The sequence below is a fragment of the Acomys minous genome (genome assembly GCF_964271855.1).
Source record: "Acomys minous genome assembly, chromosome: 3".
Classification (NCBI taxonomy): domain Eukaryota; kingdom Metazoa; phylum Chordata; class Mammalia; order Rodentia; family Muridae; genus Acomys; species Acomys minous.
Window position 1 is genome coordinate 99605614 of NC_140485.1, and position 24347 is coordinate 99629960.

At 42.8% G+C, this 24347-nt stretch overlaps 1 protein-coding gene across 1 annotated transcript; it reads right to left on the reverse strand.

Moving 5' to 3' along the window:
* Window positions 1–236: 236 nt before the first annotated feature.
* Window positions 237–23986, reverse strand: HDAC2 (histone deacetylase 2). The gene is made up of 14 exons (XM_084775820.1): window positions 23746–23986; window positions 14500–14612; window positions 13295–13412; window positions 11662–11736; window positions 11393–11531; window positions 8779–8920; window positions 8070–8162; window positions 7880–7988; window positions 4414–4554; window positions 4086–4194; window positions 3419–3549; window positions 2732–2887; window positions 1074–1131; window positions 237–598 (listed from the first exon to the last, which is right to left on the reverse strand). Exons 1-14 carry the CDS (start codon window positions 23795–23797, stop codon window positions 568–570), a joined length of 1467 nt encoding a protein of 488 aa, XP_084631946.1. The 5' UTR covers window positions 23798–23986; the 3' UTR covers window positions 237–567.
* Window positions 23987–24347: the final 361 nt, after the last annotated feature.

The window sequence follows — 24347 nt, forward strand, 5'->3', positions numbered from 1 at the left end:
ATAGCTTATGAGTTTTGGATGTAATTTTTGAAGTCCCAGGCTTCCTAACGCTGGCTGAATTTTAAAGTGACAGTGTTTTTTACTGTAAGAAGAAATGCCTGTTAGAGGCAGAAGGCACTGTGAAGACCAAGTGATGGTCTCTCACACTGAAATGACCTTTGGTAGCTCCAGTCCTACGGAGCAACAACTCACCAGTTTGCAAACAAGCTTTTGTAATAAGCAGACAGAAGACGATCCAAGTACAATTTTTTAATAAAGATAATTACAAAAGATGGAAAAAATCAGCTCAGAAAGGCCAATTGCTTCTTTAATAGATCCAGTTTTGGACATAATAACACATCAATTTAAATACAATCACATAAAGCATGGTGGAAAAAAAATTTGCTTCATAATTAGAAAAACTCACAATAAAACTTGCCAAGAAAAACAAAAACAAGCCATTTTGAAAATAAATACAGTCCATGCCAAAACAGTATAAAATGAAGCCAAAAGTCCTCAAACAGCAAAGGTTTCTCATCCCAGTATTGTCTCACTTTTTGAGAGCTTCCTAAAGTTGGGGAGTCAAATTCAGGGGTTGCTGAGTTGTTCTGATTTAGCTCTGTTGAAAGAGGTATCATGAAATATTAAAAATAGCAGTCTTGGTTTAACAGCACTGACCTAGCTACTGATCAAGTCATAGATTCACACCAAGTAATTCAGTGTTGTTTCTGCGCTACGGAAACACGAATCTTCCCAGTGGTTTTACAGTTAAACATTCCACGCTATCCTTTAAAAAGGCACACAACTGTGTGTGGCCAGGCATGCGGGCTTGCTTTGGACAGAATCTCACTCTTCAGCTCAGACTGGCATCTTAAAATGTCAGTGTCGCCCAACACTAAAATATTACAAGCGCAGGAACTTGAGCATTATGAAAATCATGTTCCCCAGACTCAGGACATCTCTTACAGTATGATGTTCTCGGGTTTAGGCCAGTATCTCTTAAGTGTACATGGCTCTTCATCCCCCCCCACCACCACCACCACACACACACTTTCCACATGGATCACCTTTAGAGAGAGAGAAGCACCACTCACCCTTTGGTATCTGTTTTTTCACCACTGTTGTCCTTGGATTTGTCTTCCTCCTTAACATCTAAAGACAGAAGAAAAAGATTAAAGCCTATTCAGAAATATAAAGTGTATGGCTTTCATCTTAAATATAGAAAGCTGCGCTATGCAGTTTCACTGCTCGTGAATCCTGTCATTAGAAGTGCCATCTTAGGTTCTGCTGAGTGATGTCAGGCTCGCTGCCCACGTGATGACCTGCCTCCCTTTCTGTGAAGAGCTTCAGAGCAGAGAGCAGTGCAGCACACACGCTGAAATGGGTGGGCTCCCAAAGGACAGACACCCTCAGGCAGAGGGAAGAACGTAAAGGACTCCTTGGCAAGGAAGCAGTGGCGGGACAGAAGGCTGAAGAAGAACAACAGCTAAACCCCACTGTTCTGACCTTACATTTTTAATGACCACTAAACTGAAGTTCTAAGTTTCCCAGATGTTCAGAGCGTGTTGCAACGGCCTAACGACGAGGTGCAGGGAGACTGGCACTCTTCGGTAATAGACACTGCAGGATGCTGACGTCACCTTTCATATGAATGTTCTGTGCTGACAATGGCAATTTCACTACATTTCAGTTTTTGGCTGATTTTGGCTAGCTAAACTTTTGCTCACAGTGCCAAAGGGGTGGTTGTTTTGACATACAGATTTTTGTCTAAAAGAGCAATAATTTTGTCTAAACTACTAAGAGCCAGTTTACCTTTTTGGTAATTGTAAAATAGTAAGAGACACTTTCCTATATGGAAGAAAGAGAAAATGCAGAAGGGATTTTAAAATGAAAAGAAACTTGAGTTGGCTGTGGCTGCACACCTCTGGACTCTAGCTTGAGTCCAAGGCCATCGTGGTGAGCAACCAGAGAGCATCCAGGCCTATACAGTGAGGCTTGTCAAAATTAACAGGACAACTAAAACCTGAACCATTATTACTGTTCATATGAGGGAACATGGTGAAGAGGTCACTCCCTCATCCCTTACCCCTGTGTAGTACAGCACAAGCAGACATCTAAGATCCTCCAGGAGGTGCTGAAATGGCACACTAAATAAAGCATTCTGAAATACACTATTGCAACAGAAACTACCCTCCAAAGCCCAGCTGCTAAGTCCCTTCCTTCCTTTCCTCAGTTTTACTTTAATTCCTGAAGAATCTTCATGTTTACAGAAACTTTTCAAAGCTTATGGAACTTAACTTTTGCTTCACTAAGTCAACTTTAAATAGTTAAAAATTATCTTAGAATTTTAGCTGTGTGACGATGTACTGCCATGCTCAAATCCCAGCACACAGGAGGACAAAGCAGGCGCATCACTGGGAGTCCAAGCTCATGGAGGTACAATAGATACATTGCAATTCTGCTTCATGGCCCAATGTTTGCAACTTCTCTCTCATTCCCACATTCATTCGGCGACATGTGATATCTACTATTTTTGTCTGTTATTAAGAGATAAAGTTTCTATATCACAAAGAAAATGTGATCACACATGCTTTAAAAAGCCTTAAGCCAATTCTGAAAGCATTACACAAGCGTAGAGGTAAACACCACGTACACAAGGTCAAGTCACCTACTGAGTGCACCCACCCATACCTCTGAAAAGCCACAGTGACTCTTTAGTGACAACGAAATGGTCGCCCAAACAAAAACTGACCTGTCTTCTTGTCTTCTGTCTCCTTCTTGTCTTCTTCAATCCTAGCTTTCTTTGCTCCCTTCTTATGATCAGCAACATTTCTACGACCCCCTTCACCTTCGTCCTCAGAATCTGAAAATTCTTCGTCACAAGCTATCCGCTTGTCTGATGCTCGAACTGATACAGGAAAGATTTTAGTGAATTGATTTAGTGAATTTAGCCACAGGTTGTACCATCATTGTAGACATCTATACATATAGAAGCAGTTACCGCATTCAACTCAGCCCACAGAGCAAATGCAATACTTTCCCCATGTATCAAGGGCCTACTTTCTGGACACAGCCACACCTGTGTAGTCACATAAAATGAAACTGGTGATAGTCAGGCTTTGAGACATCAGAAGCTAAATCTACACATACTTGAAACAGAGACATGGACAATCCCAATCCATGTTGGGAAACATGCCCTGTGTAACTTAACAAGTTAAGTCTTGTTTTGTTTTGTTTTGTTTTTTCGAGACAGTGTCTCTCTGTGTAGCCTTGACTGTCCTGGACTCCCTTTGTAGACCAGGCCGGCCTTGAACTCAGTGATCCACCTGACCCGCCTCCCAAGTGCTGGGATTAAAGGTGTGCACCACCACCGCCCAGATTTAAGTCTTATTTTGATACACCACAAAAATGTAGAACTACATATAAAGGGCTTTCTCACTGGAAATTCTCTTGTCTGGGTCTTCCCCATCTTCATCTCCACTGTCCTCGTGAACAGCATCTTCAGGAATAGCTTGCATCTGAACACCAGGGGCATGTGGTAGCATGCGTAGATTCTCAAATAAACGCTGTCTGAAGGACACAATTCATTAGACAAACCCACTTTATGTAAAGTTCCTATTACACACAGGACAAACATTCAATAAAAACACCTTTCATTTAGTTAACCACTGAACAAAACAACATATAAGCACCAATTCTTTGCATGTATCAGCTAACTGAACCCATAGCACCTGAGATATGTACTATTTTCGTGCCCCATTTGATGATGAGGCAACAAATCCACTTGACCAAGGCTACACAACTAGTCTATGGCAGAGACAACACAGCCTATACTGATGACTTTAGACAAAAAGCTTTAACAACATGTTTCATAATGCAAACAAAGCATCCACGTTAATGGAAAGCAACAAAGTGTAAAATTTAGTGCCCTCAGCAAGTTAAAATGCATTTGAATAAAAATGTTCTATTTACAAAGGCTGCATATTTGTGTAGATTACAAACATCAGTGTTCCTAAAGTTTCAAATCTTTTTCTTTAAACAAAGGAAATATCTGATGCATACAGCTAAAACAGCTGAAATTTCATTAAGGTGAAATTATTTCTTACTTTATCTTTTCCATATATTCTGGAGTATTCTGGTTTGTCATATTTGAAGGACTAATATGCAGTTTGAAGTCTGGTCCAAAATACTCAAAGTAATCATTATATGGCAACTCTATTAAAAAAAATAAAAAGCAAGTTATACATTGAAAGCTTAGTTTCCATATAAGCTTACAAGCCTAACCCAGATCCAGGTGGAAAACTACTCCCAAAGGGAAGCTTGGGAGGGAAGACTCAGGCAGTGCTCTCCTTCATCAGATGAGGTCACACAGTCTAGGGGCGTGGCTGTAGCCTCTCCCACTCATGTGGTTCTACATACAACTTGAACACCTACCATTGGGAATTTCACAATCAAGGGCAACTGCTGTCTCATACGTCCAACATCGCGCAACATTTCGGATTGTGTAGCCACCTCCACCAAGCATCAGCAACGGCAAGTTAAAGGTTTTTACTACTTCTACACATTTAGCATGACCTAGGACAAAGAAGATTTGGGTAGCAACAAAATATGTATTTTGTAGCAACTTAAAAATAGGACCTTAAAAAATGATAAATATAAACAAAATTTTACTCAACCAAAATAAGGTTTCTAGATAGCCAGGCACAGAGGCACATGCCAGCAATCCCAACTCTCATGAGGCTGAGGCAAGTGGATCAGAATTTGGAGGGCAGTCTATACTACATAGCAGGCCCAAGGTGTGTGGGGGTGGGGGCAGGGGATCATGATGAGGACTGTATCCACAAATAATTTATATTAGTATTAAAATATGCACACATGTATTAACAACCATTCATGTGAGTTCACAGAAGGGAGAGAAAAAATCAGAGCAAGGAAACACAATACACATCCTAAATTGTGTTTCTCCCACAAAGATACCTGTGACTTAACTATGGAAGCCTATACCATAGTTTGACCATAGATTGTTCTTACGTGCTGGTATTATGGATAATTTTCCTAACTCACCTAAGATTACAAACCTAACACAGGAACAAATTACCAGTAACTTTTTGTGTAATTGCACATAATTCAATCATTAAGGAAAGAAAACCCCTCAATTACAACAACAAAATTTCATCCACTTTTTTTTTTCTTCATGTTTCCTCTTTAGGGGCTTTAGACTTAATTTAAAAAAAAAAAATCCCAGCCAGGGGCAGTGGCACACACCTTTAATCCCAGCACTGCAGAGGCAGAGGCAGGTGGATCTCTGTGAAGTCAAGGCCAGCCTGGTCTACAAAGTGAGTGCAGGACAGCCAAGGCTACACAGAGAAACCCTGTCTTGAAAAACCAAAAACTAAACGAAAACTTACAAAAATAAAAAACTCCCTCTGTAGTGCCTTTTGCTGGGCATGAGATGACGGCTACTCTAAACACAGAGGTCACTGAGTCTTTGGGTTTCATTAATTTCAGTGTGTGATTTTTGTTGTGGTTTGGTTTTGTAACTTTGTTTTTATAACAAAGTTTAAAATATCTGGAAAGAAATTAGAATAGCACAAAGGGGGTGGAGGACCATTAACTAAAGAGTTTGTTTACAGTGTTTAATTCTTTGTTTTCTTCATGCTGTTGTAAACCAAGTTTCTTCTGCCAGAACAAGTGTTTCTTAGACCAGACCATCTGGACACTTGTGAGGACAGAAGTCAATTTACAGACTACAAGGGAAGAAAGCAGGCAAAACCAGCATTCTCCTTTCTACCACCCAACAGAAGACAAAATCTACTACAAAGGGGTTTTATGAAATAGGCCAGAACTCGTAAGAGCAAGCACGGAGAGAAGGTAACAAGACCATAATGAAGGTGGGGTGAGCTGGACAGCAGTTGGCTGCCTAACTTCCCTAGGCCTGAGAGAATGTAGTCCTAGAAGTGTAATTCTAAGTCTGAAAATGGAAGTGCAAAGATCCTTATGTGCCTTACACAAATGAACATCTGCCTGCTAAAATACAATTAAATTTGCACTGTAGAGTCCAATGTAGTTTATAATGAAAATTACTACTTTTCAATACAGACATTATAAACTTTCTGCTGAATGGGGTTATTGCTCATTGGTATAATATAGGTCCCCAGCACCTAGAAAGAAGGAAACATCAGACTGGTCACGCCAGGAAACTCACATTTGCTTTCAAACGCTAGATGGTTATTAACATGTTCTGATAAACAACATGGAAGTTCTGTTAAGTGAACGCTGGCCTATCAGGAAAGTGGGGAATTAATTTTGTGTGGCTCAACTCAATACAAGTAGAATAACAGAGCATACCATATTTCTAAGGCTGGTCTGCAGAGTGCAATCATAAGTAGTTGTTAATATCTGTATTTAGTTATTTATAAAGTTCTATAAGAGAATTCAAACCAAGATGTAAACTTGTAGCTCAAAGTTCACACAGAAAAAAAAAAACTCTATCGTAATACTAGTACCGTGCATGCTAAGCCAGTTCTGATCCAAACATTAATAGCATATATGAAGGTTTATTTTTTTAAAAGATTTATTTTTTAAATTATTTCTTTTTTGTTTGTTTGTTTGTTTTCAGACAGGATTTCTCTGTGTAGCCCTGGCTGTCCTGGAACTCACAGAGATCCCCTTGCCCTGTCTCTTGAGTGCTGGCATTCAGGGAACGTGCCACCACGCTCGGCTTCGATTCATTCTTATACTCTAGAAGTTCATTGCATAATGGTGACTAAAGACTTTGATTTAACAGGACACCTCAGCACACCATAAGGTCCTAATTATTAATTGGGCAGCGCTACTAAGCCCTTGTACACCTGCCCTCATGAAGACACCTAAGAACATGTCCCACTGTCACACTAGGTACGTGCTGAGGAGACGGAGGACACACTGATGAGGCAGAGGCAATAAAAAAGAAGCAGAGAAGTCTATGTCCCATTAGACCCGTGAGGAAACTTAGTCCAAACAGCCGATCAGAATGTCAGTGACAGAGCGCCCAGCAGAGAATAGCAGGATATACTTAGAAATTCAGTTTAGTAATGAACAAAGAAAACACTAAGCAAACAAAAAAATTCAGAATAAAAAAGTGAGTTGTGCAAGTAGGGAAGACTGCTCAGCTGAAAACACTGCTGCTGCTAAGCCATGGACATGCAGCCCAGATTCTTATGGCTGGGAAATGGGAAGACAGTGAGCACGTTAGAATAAAGTGAGGGAGGCCGAATGCTCATCTTCTGTAACAGCAAACGGTTTCATCAGACAACAAGGTACAGGTTTTCTTGAAAAACAAAAAACCAAAAAAACCTGATAGAACTGATAAAAACATGGTACAGGTTTTTTGAAAAAAAAAACAAAACAAAACACAACAACAACAACAAAACCTGATAAAAACACTGACAACTCCTGTCCCAGTTGGAGTAGCAACAAACTAACTATTCATGGATAAATCTATAAACATAAATCTATCAACATAGAAGACTCGATGGGGAACAAGACTAACTAGTCAGCCACACTGAAAAAAAACAAAAGATAAAAATCCACTAAAAATACAAGTACTGAAGTACAGACTTTGGCATCAAGTTGGCAAGCAAAAGATAGCAATGGAAAATTTAATTTTTTTCTTAAAATATTTTTAAAATGTGTATACTGTACACTACATGCATGCCTAGTGCCTGAGCACATCAGAAGAGGGTGCTGGATGCCCTGGGAAGGGAGTGAGCCACCACGTAGAGGCTGCGAATCAAACCCAGGTCCTCTGCAAAAGGGACGAGTGCTCTTCACCAGCCCTCTAGCCCTCAACAATGAGACTTTCTATGGGAGGTTCTGGAGAACCACTTTGGGGGGACACGATTACCCCAGTCATGCTTACCTTTGACAGTTAGATTGAAGCAGCCCAGTCTGTCCCCAGACAGGGAGTCCGCGCCGCACTGCAGCACCACAGCGCTAGGCTGGTACATCTCCATCACTTTTGAGATTATCTAGCCAGAGAAGACGACACCTTAGTACCAAAGGATAGTTTACAACTCTACACAATTTCTATTTCGGAAAGCAGTACTTACAGGCTTAAAAATTTGTCCATATGATTCGTCGTCTATACCATCTCTCATGGGAAAATTGACAGCATAATATTTTCCTTTGCCAGCACCAATATCCTAAGACACAGAAATAGCTATTAAGAGACTATTCCATAAGAAAAAGCCTGACATGTTTTGAAATGATTAAAAGACAAATAACACACTTTTGGAAAAGGAAAAGAAAAACAAGTAAGCGCATGTTCCGGTGTTAGTAAAAGGACTTTTAAAGCTCTAGGGACAAGTTTTAGAGAAGAAACCTAACAGCAACATACAGCTAATACACATAAAACACAAGTCCTGTAGTTTGGGCTGGTGAAATGCCCAAACAGGTAAAATCCAATCAGTTAGATGCCCTCAGGATCCACACACATGGCAGGGAAGAACGGACTCTTGCATGTCACCCTTTAACACGGCACCCTTATGGCCCTCCTCAACACACACAATTTAAAGTTCTTACAAGCCTCAGTGTGACTAGGCACTCAGCTGGCCCACAACCTGACAAATCACCGCAGTGAGCAATGACCCAAACAACTGCTCAACTAATGCAAGGCCGCATCTCCACCAAGGAACACCAGGTGCCTAGGTCCCGCCATAAATACATACACAAAGTAATAAACAAGGCAACACGGCTCCTTCAGATATTAGCAGCCTCCTATGCCCATTTCATAACTGTTCTGACAGAATTTGGTCTTACCCTCAAGTCTCCTGTCCCAGGAAAGTATTCCCCGTATTTATGGAATGAAACAGTCATCACGCGATCTGTTGTATAAAAGGCTTCCTCCACACCATCACCATGATGGATGTCTATGTCAATATATAAGACTCTCTGATGATACCTGAAAGGAAAGCAGAAGTAAACCGCAAGTAGGACACTGGTTCTTGATCTTATGAAGACTGTTCAAGCCTTCTTATCTTGCAGCCTGTCTAAGAGCATGCAGACGCTGGAAGAGCACGTCTCCTTTGGGCAGTGAAGAGAATTTAGTACTCCCTGAGGCTACCTTCTTCTATACACTTTAAAAACAGCCATACATGCCTATATATTCACAACTCAACTCAAGATTATGCCAATTGCTACATCAGAAAATTTCAGCATTGCAGAGCTGAGTCTGAGGCCAGCGTGGTGTACAGTCCAAATTCCAGTACAGCCAGGACCATACAGAAAAACCCTGTCTCAAACACACACACATACACACACACACATACACACACACAGAGAGAGAGAGAGAGAGAGAGAGAGAGAGAGAGAGAGAGAGAGAAAGAAAGAGAAACAAACAAAAAAACAAAAACAAAATCCAAAACACCACCACCAAAAACAAAATGGGTGGGGCGTGGAGAGGGGGGCCTGGAGATGGCTCCGGGGTTGGGAGCGCTGGCTACTCTTCCAGAGGACCAGGGTTCAATTCTCAGCACCTACATGGCAGCTTATAACTGTCTGTAACATCAAGATCTGATACCCTCACACAACACCCTCACACAGACATACATGTAGGCACAACACCAATATACTTAAAATAAATAAATTTTAAAAGATATTTTAAAAAATCCATGGGCAATTGTTATTTTTTATAGTCCAGTTATTTTTTGTTATCCTTTTAAACAGCTTGAATGGAGTGGAGTTTTCGGTCATTTCCTCTTCCGGCTTGATGTTTGGATAGCTGTGGTAGAATATGGATATGGCACCGCCACGCCCCAGCTTCCAATGGTTCAAAGGTAAAATCAAATGAAGAATATTTTATGATGTGACAGTTATGTGACAGCCAAATTTCCAGATCCACAAAATTTTCTACAGCAACATGACCACATATTTACACATTTTTCTCTCTGGCATCCTTTGTCCTATGACTGTGACAGATCACAAGTGCTCTTCCTGTCACTTCACTGATGCTCTGTACACTACAAATCAGTCTCAGCAACAACTCAAGGAGTCACTCCACTACAGGACAACATGGCATTAGTTCCACATCTATGTTAACTGCCAACAGAAAAAAAAAAACTATGTATATAAACAGCCACCGGTGCTGCAAAGTCAGCCTAGTGGTTAAGGGCGCTGGTTGCTGTTCCAGAGGATGTAGGTGAAATTTCCAGCACCCACATGGTGGCTGACAACTGTCTCTTAACTCCAATTTTTGGGGATCTATAGGTCTGCTCTGGCCTCCATGGGTACTGTACATGTGTGGTGCACAGGTATACATTCAGGCAAAACACCAATATACATAAAATAAAATTCCCTCCAAAACTAAATCCACCGTTTAAAGTAGTAAAATGATTGTCTTGCCACTGCAGCTGACTGAAAACACTTTACTAGCTAAAGATACCACAGCTGCGCTAATACAACGTAAGCTGACATTACCAAAGAGGCACTCACCCAGCTCTCAAGGCACAGGAAAGCACCACTAAGAAAATCTACAAAACTGCAAAGGGTGCACTTCACTAGAGCAGAATTTCTTCACAAAGTTGAAGAATGAAACACGAACATAGTTTTCAAGTGGCCGATTGTGTTCGGAGAGCGAGGAAAGCCGCTTTCCAAGCCAATGAAATCGTGCTCAATTTTACCAGGTGAAGCAATGTTCAGACAAACTGAGCTTGCTCAAGGCTGGGCTTCGAAAGAACAGGAGCAGCAAATTGCTCAGGGTGCAAACAGTGAAATAAACTTCAAGCAAATTAAAAATGACTTCAGGTACTTGTTGGTTTGGGTGAGCTTAATGTGTAGGTGGCATTTATTTAAGGCGCCAATGCCAGGTTTTAACTGTTGGGAAGCACGTGTGGATCAAGATCACAAAAACAACTTCAATAAAATCGGAAACACCATCTACTAAATTATTACAGTTAGCAGTAAAAATAATCTCCAAACTCCTAAGTACCTTCATACTCTCTGATGAAACAGCAGTAAAGAATAAATTCCCAGACCCCTTCTGATTCAGGCATAGCTGTGTCTGTGAGTAGGGAACAGAGCCTTACTGGATGAGGAAGTGGGGTCAGCCAGGCTCATGAAATGGGTAGGCAAACTTCCTGTAAGGCAGGTTTCAACGTTTTGTCTTCAAGTTACTGTCAGCACACACGCTTCCAGAGTCCCAGCCGTCATCTGTATTTGATAAGACTTAATGCAAGCCTAAGTTCATGAGGAGCACTTCACACAGTTTTAGAAACCTGTGCTTCCTTCTTCCTCTCAGCAGAGCAGCCCGCACTTCCGCACACTTCCTCACACTTCCACACTGGCTGTAGTGAGCCCAGGAAGACTCAAGCACCAGCCTATCATGACCTACGTGATAACCCTTACAGTCCCTTTTTATCAGTTTCAATGAACTTACTTTAGTAACTCAAGAATGGCAAGCACGATGTCATTGACATAGCAGAATCCTGATGCTTCTGACTTCTTGGCGTGATGTAACCCTCCAGCCCAATTGACGGCCATATCAGTTTGTTGTCGGTTTAACTTCACCGCCCCAGCTAAGAAGTGATAAAAGCAAAATAAAACAAAACAAACCTTGTAACTACCATTAGAACTTCTGCTTTAGACAAAAACTACCAAGAGCCATAACCCCTTCAGATCGTGTCTGAACGGACTCAGGAGACTTACCAACTGAGCCGCCGGTAGAGAGCTGACAAAACTCAAAGAGTCCATCAAACACTGGACAATCTTCCCCAACGTTAACTGTGGAAGACAAATTTCATTAAAGTCAACTCATCACGCAAATTATTGAAGGTTTTTTCTCATATACTATTACAACTATTTTTGTTTCAGGCAATGATAAAACAGGGCATATGTTCATTGTAGTAATATAACATTTGTAATTGTTAAAATATAATTCATATTTTATTCAAGATAATAAAATTGTTATCTGTGGAATACCATTACCAAATATTATGAGGATAATTTGTTTTTGTTCTTATTAACATTTTAAAATTTTTTGAAGATTTATTTATGTTATGTGTGAGTGCTCTATCTGCATGTATACATGCAGGCCAGAAGAGGACAACAGATCCTAATATAGATGGTTGTGAGCCACCAAGTAGTTGCTGGGAATTGAAGTCAGGTCCTCTGGAAGAGCAGACAGTGCTCTTCACTGCTAAGCCATCTCTCCTGCCCCTTATGAGGATATTTGTGAAGTATCTCTACCCAATCGACAACAACAAAAGCCTATACTAAAGTAAATTCTTGTTTTCTCTTTAAATATGACAGCAAATGAGTCTAAGTTTAAAAATTGAGTAGCTGTAACTCCTTTCTATCTCCTCACACACACTGTATCCCTAACCCTGAAGTGTATCTTAGCATCATAGAAACATTAACAGATACTTTGGTTTTTTTGTGGCTGCTCAAATATGATTAAATGTAAGTCAGAATTATAAAGGTTTTAAACAAATCCTTTCATTTATGCAAGGACCACCCATAATTCACTAAGAAAATCCCAAAAGAAAAAACAAAAACACTTGAAGATTACTATCTGTTGGGTTATAGCCCTGAATCAGTCAAATGGGCTAGTCTGTGGTAGAGAAACACATTAAGTCCTATGAACTTGGGAAAGTCTTATCACCACGGAAATCCATCTCTCGCTGAGGAAATGGCCCCAGCACCAAGCTTCAAAGGGCAGTATCCCATATGACTTAGGAATTGTGGCAATATTTCTTCAATATATTACCAGTTTCTAATAACAAAAATACTTTCACCGATAAACAGAAGCCTGTAGGACAGTAACAACACTTCACTAACGTCCCAACAAAGGGGAAAGACTGTTCATAGCACAGTATGCACAGTGTGCTGAAGTGCGCAAACAAGACACAAGTGCAGCAGTCTTAACACGGGAGCCAGAAGCAGTGCATCTCTTTGTGAGTGCGAGGCCAGCCTGGTCTGCATTAGCGAGCTCCAGGACAGCTAGTTACAAAGTGAGACCCTGTCTCAAAAAACTTGAAAACACCACCATCACCACCACCACCACCACCAAAAGTCTGTTTTTCTTTTGTAAAACAATGTGATCTCCCTACTGATCCCAAAGTTATCATGGGAGCAAGATAAAAAATAAAAGACCAAACTCACACTCAAATAGGTTTGTTTTCTAAAGTAGCATTAATATTGGTCCAATGACCTTCTGAATTAACAGTTACATTAATACTTCAAACTACTAAAGCAATCCCTATTCAGGCAATTCTACACATAAGCCTTGAAATGACTTATTTGCATTCGCCACTACTAAAATGTGTTATTTACAACGTACATCTCTGCATCTGCTTACTGTACTCAGACATGTTATCGGGTCTTATGGATCGTAGGAATTTGATATACTCATCACTGTGGTATTTAGTCATTTCTTCAGCAGTGGCTTTATGAGGCCTCTGAAAAGAAAAATACCAGGATGTTGGAATTATTAGTGGTTCACTCAGAACTATCAAACGGTATGTCTAAGTTCCCATGGTCCATCTCCTCAAATGAGCTAGATCCACCTGAATAAGAAAACTACAAAGCTATTCCAAACTCATACACGTGTCTTTCAGGCAGCAGTCAGCCCCTCTGAAAGCTAAGGCCACTCTTGTTTAGTAGAGATAGTCACATGGTCACAGACTCACCCATCGCACTGGCTGCTCTCCACCCACGATGTGCACCAACGCGTTCTGACACCATCAGCTCACAGTCTATCTCAGGCTCCATTTATTCTGGTTTTGGTTCTGAAGAGCTGAATTTCACTTATGGCAGACTAAGTCCACAAGGCTTCCCACGTCTCTAAAACATCTCATCTTAAAATTCCTACAGCACTGTCATCCAGCCCTGTGTCAAGCCCTCTTCTCTGGAGTGATTAAGCATTGTCCTGTACTATATAGTGGCTGTGCAGCTTACACTAGTGTTTACCTACCTGGCTATCACCCACAGTATTTGATATATGATAACCAAATAAGTATTATGTAAATTTAATTTTCTACCCAACTCTTCCAATAGTTCAGGTCAATTCTTTTTTTTTTTCTTTTTCTTTTAAAATTTATATTGCATTTACTTATTTACGCAGGTGTGTGTGTCACTGTGTCCACGTGGAATTAGAACACAACTTGGGGGAATTAGGTTTCTACTTCAGCCGTGAGAGTTCTGAGGAATGAACAGAGCTCAGCAGGCGTGGTGACAAGTACCAATACCTATTACAGCAACCCACCAAACCCGATCAATTCTTTCTAGCAGCAGAGGCAATTTGACAGTGTTGTCACAGAAACATTTAGTATGTTGAACAAAATTATTCTTCAGAAACACAGGCTCAGACTGGGAGGTGTTTAAAATGATAAAAGACGAAGAGACTATATCTCTTAAACCTTAAGCTTTTTCTGATAATATAAATAAAACAGCTGCCTTCTTTCCCATCTTTATATGCATCTCCCACCACAATAAAGAAGAGCTTTAAATATTAGTTTACAAAAGCAATGCCAATGGAGTACTTACATATATTTCCATTTTTCGGTATAAACCATAATTTAGCAGCAAGTTATGAGTCATCCGAATTCTATGAGGCTTCATAGGATGACCCTGGCCATAATAATAATTTCCAATATCACCTAAAAGAGAGAAAAAAGGTCATTAAACAACACAGACGTGTGTGTGTGTGTGTGTGTGTGTGTGTGTGTGTGTGTGTGTGTCCATGTCCCCGTTGAACATTATAAAGCATTTATCAGCAGGCACAGTGGCGCATGCCTGTAATCCCAGCATTCAGGGAGGAAGAGGCAGGAGGATCTCTTTGAGTCTGGTCTACAAAGGGATTCCAGGACAGTCAGGGCTACACACAGAGAAATCCTGTTTGCAAAAAGCAAAACATAAAACAATTTTAAATTTAAATAAATTTTGATTAATTTTTTCCCTACCTACAGTCCTTCCAGATGCTCTCTCCCTATTTAGCCAACTTTAAGTTCTAGTGTTTGAAAAACAAACAACAAAAGTAGATAGAAGCTACATTCAGATCCAGGAAGGACAGATCATAGGCAGTAAATATTTTTTTTGTATTGTCATTGGCAGAGCAATGTCAGGGCAACAAGAAAGTAACAGCAGGATCATGAGTAATGAGAAAAAAATACAATAAAAATGCTTTTAGCTAAAGCATGGTCTTTGTTAGTTTAAAGAATATGAGCAAAATAAATAACCTACCTAATTTATAAAAGTAACTAACTTGTAACTATGGGGGCCTCAAATATATATTAACATACACAGCTTTCAACAAACTTGTCATAATTTTGAGGCCTTATTCTCATTAAGAATATTCATTCAGCCTAAAAGACATATTCACAGGGCAGCCAAGCCGCAGATGACTTTTTCAGAATCCCTCCGAGGTCTTGGGATACAGATCAGTGGCGGAACACTTCTCCAGCATGCACAGGCCTTAGGTATAATTCCTCAGCACAGAAGGGACGGGGGTGGTGGGGGGTGAGGAAGGAAGGGGAAAGAGAGTAAATGTAAGGGGATGTGGAGGCGGGGCTTCTAACAAGGGGGGTGGGGAGAGAAATACAGGACAAGGGAGGAGAGTAAAGTAACAACAATAAGGATGTCTCAAGAAATCAAAAGCAATCATACTATTGTCCTAAAGTACCTACAATACACACAAGTCAGTGTATGAACATACACCTGTTCCCTCCAAGAGCCGTTATCCAAAGGAAGAGAGGACACAAGCAAGCAAGGGCCAATACTAGGTAGGCACGAGAAGCCCCCTTTGAGTTGTTGGTCAGGGTCCTCCAAGACTCCCAAAACTTTATAGGCTATTACCCTCAGTTGTCTCCCAGAGGTAAAAGGTAAGGCCCTACTGCTGAAGACACCAGGCACTTCAGGGCACAATAGGCCCCTGAGCTGGACTGGCCCTGACCTGCAAGCCCCCTCCTCCTTGAGGACTAACTACCCTTCATGTTACGAAAAGGGGTCGTGCATACTTACAGAAAAAGGAAGCCTCCAACAGGCCTACCCAGCTGTGACGCCAATGAGCCACAACAGCGACCACCGCATGATACCCTAAGGGTGCAGTAGCGGCACATACGCCTTGGCAGTAACCAACAGCTTACCAATTAGACTTAATACCCATTCAGCAGGGAGGAAATCATGCCTAGTACTGGACACCTAGCCAACTTCCTAGGACTGCTGAAGTCATGGATCTTGGAATAGAACTTACAATTCCTATTTACTAAACCAACATAAGCCCTCTCTGCAGTATACTTCTGTCCTTATACACACAGGTAGTCCTCACCTCGCATCCCGGGAACTTCTCTTTGCAGCAGAGACCATCACAGAAAAACCACAACCAATTGAAATGTGGAGTTGTAGAGCTCAGTACCAACAGATACATCAGCAACACAACTCCTGCACCTAAGGCTCAGGGATCATCAGCCACACAACCCCTGCACCTAAGGCTCAGGGATCATCAACAACACAACTCCTGCACCTAAGGCTCAGGGATCATCAGTAACACAACCCCTGCACCTAAGTCTCAGGGACCACTGGGGAAGAGGAGTAGACAGAGTTTAAGGGCTACAAGAACAGAGCTTGCTGTGAGATTGTGTGTCCTAGAAATGTCACCATCGTAACTGGCTAACCACGGCCTGAACAAGAACATCAACTGACATGCTAATGTACATCAAGGAATGCTCAGGAGGCTTCAAGCCTAAATGAATCAAAGAAAACAGAGGTCATGAAGAAGGAAGGCAGCAGGTGGAGGGCTATATAGGAGGGCTCAGAGGGAGGAAACAGAAAAAAATGATGTAACTAGTGTTTTACTCTCAGCCAGGCGCAGTGGTACATGCATGTAATCCCGGCATTCTGGGAGGCAGAGGTAGAAAGATCTGAGTTTGAAACCAGCCTGGCCTACAAAGTGAGTGCAGGACAGCCAAGGCTACACAGAGAAACCCTATTTGAAAAACCGAATAAATAAATAAACAATAACCTCAAACAAAGGAACAAACAAACAAAGCACCCTTTTGCTGGTGTGGCAACGGAAGCCTGTAACAGCAGCACTCTCAGAGGGCAGGAGACTCTAGGAGGAGTAGGGAGAGAACATTAATTTTGCTTCTTGTTTTGCTTTGTTTGAGATAGGGTTTCTCTGTGTAAGAGCCCCAGCTGTCCTGGAACTTTCTTTGTAGACTAGGCTGGCCTCGAACTCACAGAGCTCCACCTGCCTCTGCCTCCCAAGTGCTGGGGTTAAAGGCGTGCTCCACCATGCCCAGCTCAGTATCAGCTCTATAGTATGGAGATTTTGTAGACATCTATTTCTTAAAAGATCTGCTTCTTTCTTAAGAAAATGTCTTGCGAACTGATTTTTTAAAAAACGTATTTACCGTGTATGTGTGTTTTGCCAGTACGTATGTCTGTGCCTGCTGCCCATGGAGCATAGAAGAAAGCATTGGATTCCCTGGGACTAGACTGCTGTAAGCAACTATGGGCGTGCTGGGAATCCAACCTCAGTGCTCGGAATTGAACCCAGGTCTTCTGAAAGAGCAGCCAGTATTTTAAGCTGCTGAACCATCTAGCCCCCTTCTTTTTTAAATTTCATGTACCTATGGTCTTTGTCAGCTACATAATTTGGATATTTTAAACGTTATTCTATTTTTGTTCTTTTTACCAATCAAGAACATCCAGAAAAACTTGACTCAAGATAAAAATATGTAAGCCAGGCGAGGTAGTACAGTCCTGTAATCCCAGTACTTGGGAGGCAGAGGCAGGAGGATCTCTGTGAATTTGAGGCCAACCTGGTCTACAAAGCAAGTCCAGAACAGCCAGGACTACACAGAGAAGCCCTGTCTTGAAACAACAACTGCAAAAAGATAAAAGTGTATAATGTGCTAAATTGGGGCAACATTCTATATTCAAATGAACTTCTGAAACAAACCCGGCAGCACAGTAAATGGAGTAAAGAGAACAATTGGAATCCCATTAATTCAGGATAAGCTTTTGATTCCAAGCAAGTGAACAACAATAACAACAAAGTCTGTACTTTTCAAATCATTGTAAATTTCAGGACTCTGAAATGTACTGTCACCCTATACCTAGAAAAGCTGTCAAAAGCAGTCAAGGGTGAAAAAAAAAAAAAAAGAAAACAAAAATGAAAATACCATGGTTTTGTCTGCCATACAACATTAGTTCTGCAGAAGGTTTTAACACCCCTAGCCCCTCATTTTTGAAACATCCTGAGTCTGGATCTACACAATACTGTTTTCCTCCATTTTGTAGCTTCCCTAAGCTTACTTCCTCCAAAACCTTTTAAACCCCAGTTTCCTCACCTGTCTAACAAGTCAAGAGCCTGCCACTGGCCAGGAAGGCACTAACGTGCGTACCCAACTACACAGGGACGCCAACTCTGTCCTGTCTTTTCTCAGGGAACAATTAATTCCTGGGTGCTGGGTCACTCTATACCATCTCTTTCTCCACCTCAATGACTTATATACAGCTGAGAAATACAATTTCAGTAGCTTCTCCTCCCTGGGCCTCAGGTAACTTTTCATTTGATCTAAATAAAGATCTAAAATCCATACTGGCCAACGCACAGCTCTTGGTTAGCCTATACAATCTCAACGCACAGTCAATCTCAGGCCCACCTCATGCTCAACCCGGAAGCCACCATTCCCCAGCTCTAAGGCCATGTCCGAGCCACCATCAAGTTCTTTTCTTCTATAAAGCCCTCTCATATATTCTATCTGAAAGACAACTGTTTCATTTTATGTAGACAACTACGCATTTAATGTTTGCTTCCAGCCTGCATTCTACGTTTCACCAACTCTCTTAAGAGAGTGGCCTCCACTTTAAGAGCTTCAAGACACTCCCTGAAGAAGTCAAAATCTCTTTCAACCAAATTTGCTGTGCCTGGCCCTTTACAGAGCAGCCCAGCATCCTTGCTCCCCTAGTTCTCTCTGGGTCTCCTTTCTGAAGGCCGGTGAGGTGCATTCTCTTCCTTGAAATGCTTGTCTGGCTACCAGGGGTTCCCTCTCTTTTTTTTTTTTTTTTTTGAGACATGGTTTCTCTGTGTTAGTCTTGGCTGTCCTGGACTCGCTTTGTAGACCAGGCTGGCCTCAAACTCACATAGATCCGCCTGCTTCTGCCTCCTGAGTGCTGGGATTAAAGGTGTGTGCCACCATGCCTGGCTTCCCTCACTCCATCTATCACAAACACCCCTGTGTTTCATACATAATCTTCGTCTATACGGCACCTAGCAGTGACTTCTGAACCCAAATTTGACTTCATCTCCAAGTATAATGCGCCCAAAGAGCGTTGAGACTGATTAACCAAACATCACTAGAATAGAACTTCAATCTAATGGTGTCACATTTCACTTTGCTAACATAAGAAATTTGGTTTTTCTTCACCAACTCCAATTGTTAAGGAAGATGTTAAGGAAAAGAAACAACCATTAATACATGATGGGGGGGGGGAGCAGCAAGAAAAAAATTCCACAAAAGAAAAAGCTTTGCTCCAGGTGTGGTGGCACACGCCTTTAATCCCAGCACCTTGAGTTTGAGGCCAGCCTGGTCTACAAAGCGAGTCCAGGATAGCCAAAATAACATAGAGAAACCCTGTCTCAAAAAGCAAAGACAAAAACAGAAAACAAAAAAGAAAAGAAAGAAAGAAAAAGCTTTGGATTCCAGGTGCTAGTCTTTCCTTAGACATTAAAATAAGGACCAACGTAGGAAGGTGGTAGTGTGGCAAAGCCCTATCCACATCCTTCCTGCCTGTAACTGTTAAGACTTAAAAAGGGGGATGGAAAGCCAGCCATGGTGGTGAACGCCTTTAATCCCAGAACTCGGCAGGCAGAGGCAGACAGATCGCTGTGAGTTCAAGGCCAGCCTGATCTACAAAGCAAGTCCAGGACAGTCAAGGCTACACAGAGAAACCTTGTCTCGAAAAACAAAAAACAACAACAAAAAGGAGGGGTTGTGGAGAGGCTGGAGAGTTGGTTCAGTGGTTAAGGCCACTTATAGCTCTTATAGCTCTTTGGTTTCCAGCCTCTACCTATGTGGTAGCTCACAACCACCCCTAACTCAGCTCCAGGGGCCCCAACACTCTCTTCTAACATTCAAAGGTACACACAAGGCATACTATGACATGCAGGCAAAACACTTCTCGGGTCATTTCTTCACCAACAACTCAAAGTCCAAGTTTAGAAATGGTCCTTATGAAACTTTTCTTCTGGAGGGAAGAGGAGAAAACTTGAGTAGTGACAGACAGAAAAACAAAAATGGTAACTGAGAAGCAAGGAAGCCTCTCTGATAGGGTGAATGTGAGGGAAGCCAAGGGTCAGGGGATTTGGGGATCACCACCTACCATGTTTGCCTGCTGTGTGTAACAATAACAGTGCCCACAGAGTGCTGCAATAGTGCATTAGTATGGGTCTGTGACCAAAAAATAAGTATGCTTTCCTTGGACACTAAAGCAGCTAAAATCTCATGCAACTGTACTTAAAACAAAAAACAATCTATAAGACACTGATACCAATATTCTAAATAAAAGTAAGATAAATCTGACAACAGTTGGCTGCTCTGTAGAATTCTTGTTATCTGTTAAGTAAATTAGGAGTACATTGGGAGGTGTGATTTTGGTAATTGCTATAGTCTACATTTGTTTTGCCAAGTGCTTTTCTCTGGACCAAACATTTTGATTATGATTATGGTTATCTCTTTCAGAGAAAATCAAAACAGAAAGTGATTGGTGGTTAATTCTATAAATTGTGCACACATTCAGCTCTGCTATATAGTATGCATTAGATATTAGCATGATTGATCCCATGCTTCACCCTAAACAGGCGCAGTTTACATTTCTAGATAAGGTATTAAAAATGTGAGCACTGCACTCAGAACCAAATGTAGCTCGATCGGGTAAAGTACCCTAGGTAGAGAAAAATAACAATCGACTTGAGATCAGAATGGATCTCGGTGTCTGCCTAATTAGCTCTGTATCACTTTACAAAGTATTGATCTTTTAATATATAATAACCAATATTCAGAAATGTGTTTCTGGGAACCATGGAGACTAGCGATAACCACAGTTCACTAAGTAAGAACAACTCTGATTTCTCTTCTGGGGTTTCGGGACAGCTCAGATACTTGTATCTGAAGGCTCACAGTTCAGCGGCACAGAGACCTAAGAGTGCAATTCTGAAGACTACAGCACACACAGAGAAAACAACGATCATCTTCAGACACACTCGTCACCAAGCACAGAGAGCCAGCAGTAAACACTGTCTGGGTCCTCTAGAGGCTCTGTGTGCCCACCAGTCCAATGAACCCTAAAAACAGGACCCCATGGTGGATACAGAATTTGGTGCTTCACTCTTTTCCTTTTTTTATTTCCTTTTACGTCCTCTACCAACCACATTAAGCCGGCTAACTTAGACTAATCTATTACTCAAGTCCCATTACTACTGGCATTGTCCTCTGCCACCCCGACCCCTCTCTGCATCTGAAAGTCGTGTGCTTTTTTTTGTACAAAAATTACTACTTTACTTGCACCCTATGTTGACAGTTTAATAAAGACAATTTAAAAAATCACTGCTACTTTTTATAAACCAACAAGAATAGGGTTTTGGTAATCAAGATAGAAGTGTAGAGAATTGTATCTGTAGTATAGCGTACTAATACGCGTTATAATTATGGCATCAATTTAAGAATCTCAATTTTGTTAGCTTGCCCGCAAAATGCAAACATTTAGAATGAATATAAGTTAAATGCATTCTAAAAGCATGTTAATTGAGAACCACAGATAACCCAGCAGATTTCCACTACCAGTTACACAGTTGGTTGCTTACAACCAGTTGCATGGGCGTTAAGTCAAAAATCACATGACTGAAAAATACCTCCATCCATCCCATCTCCGTGACCAGTGCCTATCCCATTCCCCAACACATGAACCCAGGAACAAATAACTGTTCGAGACACAGCTGGAGAACCGTCTGGTTCTACAGGCCAGGTGAAAGTTACACGCTAGAGTTCATCACTGAAACAGCTGACAGCTGAGGAGACTGAGCACCAAGTTCAACTGCTGCACCTTCTCCTTGGCTCTACCCTCCAACAAGAGCAAGCCTTTACTTTAGAAAGGCTGTCATAATGTTTCAGATTAATTTGCAGGGTTACATCCTTTCCAATAAATCAGAGAACGCAGGACAGGGGTTTGCCACAAATCCAGCTTCGCAAAGCAATTCACGTTTAAACTGACATGTTCTTCCATCTCTTCTTCCCAGGATGGTATAATTTCAAACGAATGCATTCAACACATGTGCAGTCCTCTCAAACTGCCATTTAAGCCAGACCATGGTGGCATATGCATTTAAACCAAGGACTTGGGAGGCAGTGACAGGTGGATCACTGTGTATTAGAATTCTACATAGTGAGCTCATGGTTAGCCAGGGCAACACAGTAAGATCCTGTCTCAACACAAAAAGCTATTTTAGAAGCCTTTTCAATTTTGTCCTAGCTTTCTGTAAGGCCTTTAATTTTCCAGCCTGTGACACAGGTGGCTATTTTATTTAAAGCTTGTATTAAAAGACTGCCAAACTAAGAGAACGCATGAGTATTTCCATGTTAAGGTCGGTTTTATTCAGCTCAGTTCTGCAGGCTCTGATCTACCTCACCAAGACACTGTGACTTCAACACACCAAATACAGAAATCAGCTCCCAACTCAGTATTAGGTCTTTCAGGTCAATGAGGCTAGTTCTGTCAAATTTCCTTAGTCTTTTCTCACGAGTTATCTTGAGTGTCTTATATTAAGAGTTGTCTTGGGTGAAATCTGTTAGACAAGGCACGACTCCAATTAGTGTACTGAGACCAGCTGAGCCCACAGAACTCGGACTATTACTGCTCATAATCCAAATCAGAGAACCCTTAACTTGTACCATCCACTGCATTATGAGCTCAGCCCTACCTGTTTGGAACATTTAGTCCATTTCTCAAAGTTTCCTGCAGTAGGGTCCCCGCCACACGGGGACAGACTTCCACAGAGAGATGCCCAAGCTCTCTCCTAAACCCCCAGAGTGGGATTTAATTGCACTTTGAACAAAGAGCAGCAAAGAAGTGGGTGGTAACAACCTCCCACAGAGGCACGCCAGGACCCATCAAACAGGAACTGTATGTAGGCTTCCCTCCTTCTTACTACTTCCTCGCAGGCCTACCTATTTCCAACTCAAAACCCCTTCATTGTCACCGAGGAAGTAAAGCCCTTTTCATTTCAACCCCGAGAAAGTGGCGCTGGAAGAACCCAGCGAACAAAGGGGAGGGATGGAGTCCACGCAAAACACGAGCGAGACAGCGCCGCTCTGCGAACTTGGACCCCAGCCAGCAGGAACTCCTCCGCAGCCCCACCCGGGGCGGTGGGGTCCGGGGTGAGGCTGGAAGCGCAGAGCAGACACATCTCGGGCGAGAAGGGGGGACCCGGCGAGCGGGGGAGGGGACAGGGACAGGGACGTGGGGGCGGAGCTCCAGGCCGCCGGCTTTGTGCAGTCAGGCCCAGGGTACCAACTGGGGTTCCTCGGGGACAGGTCCGAGGTAGTGCACCCCAAACCTGAGCGTGCCCGAGGGGAGGACCCGAGACCAGCGAGGGCAGGTGTCCCCGAGACACGACCGCTAGGCTAGGCCGTGTCCGTGTCCCCTCGGGCAGCCACCCTAAGCACCCCGAGCCGCGCGTCCGCCCCACCGCGCCCTCCCTGCAGCCCTGCTGCAGGCTCCCGGGCCACTCACCGTCATAGTAGTAGCACACTTTCTTCTTGCCGCCTCCTTGACTGTACGCCATGGGCTCGGGCCGCCGCCTCCCGGCTGCAGCTCCTCCTCTGGCTGCTCCCGTCCGCTGCGGCCCGGCGGCCAGACAAGACGGCTGAAGAGGGGACGGCGGGCGCGGCGGCCCGCGGACCAAGGGCGGCCCGGAGAGGAGGGACCGGAGCTAGTGCCGGGAGAGCCGGAGAGCGAAGAGCGGGGGTGGCAGCGGCGCCGACGCGCGACACTCGGCGGGGGAGGCCCCGAGCGGCGGGGCTGGGAGGCGAGCGCGACCACTGCAGAGCCACGGGGAGGGGGGAGCGCGGCTGCGGACCAGGGAAGGGATCAGCCCGGAGAGGATGGCAGCGGCCGGGGCGGGAGCACTGCGCGGAGTCACTTGTCCCACGCAGTACAGAGGTGCAAACAAGCGGACCTCGGCTGGGCACTCGGAGTCCGGGACCCGCACCTTTCCAGTCGCCCCCCTCAGACTGAGCGCACTGGTTGCGCCTGGACCGAGCCTGCGCACTGGGCGCCTGCTCAAACGTATCCCGGGCAGTCTGGACCCTCCGCCAGGGCCCACGCCGCTCCCC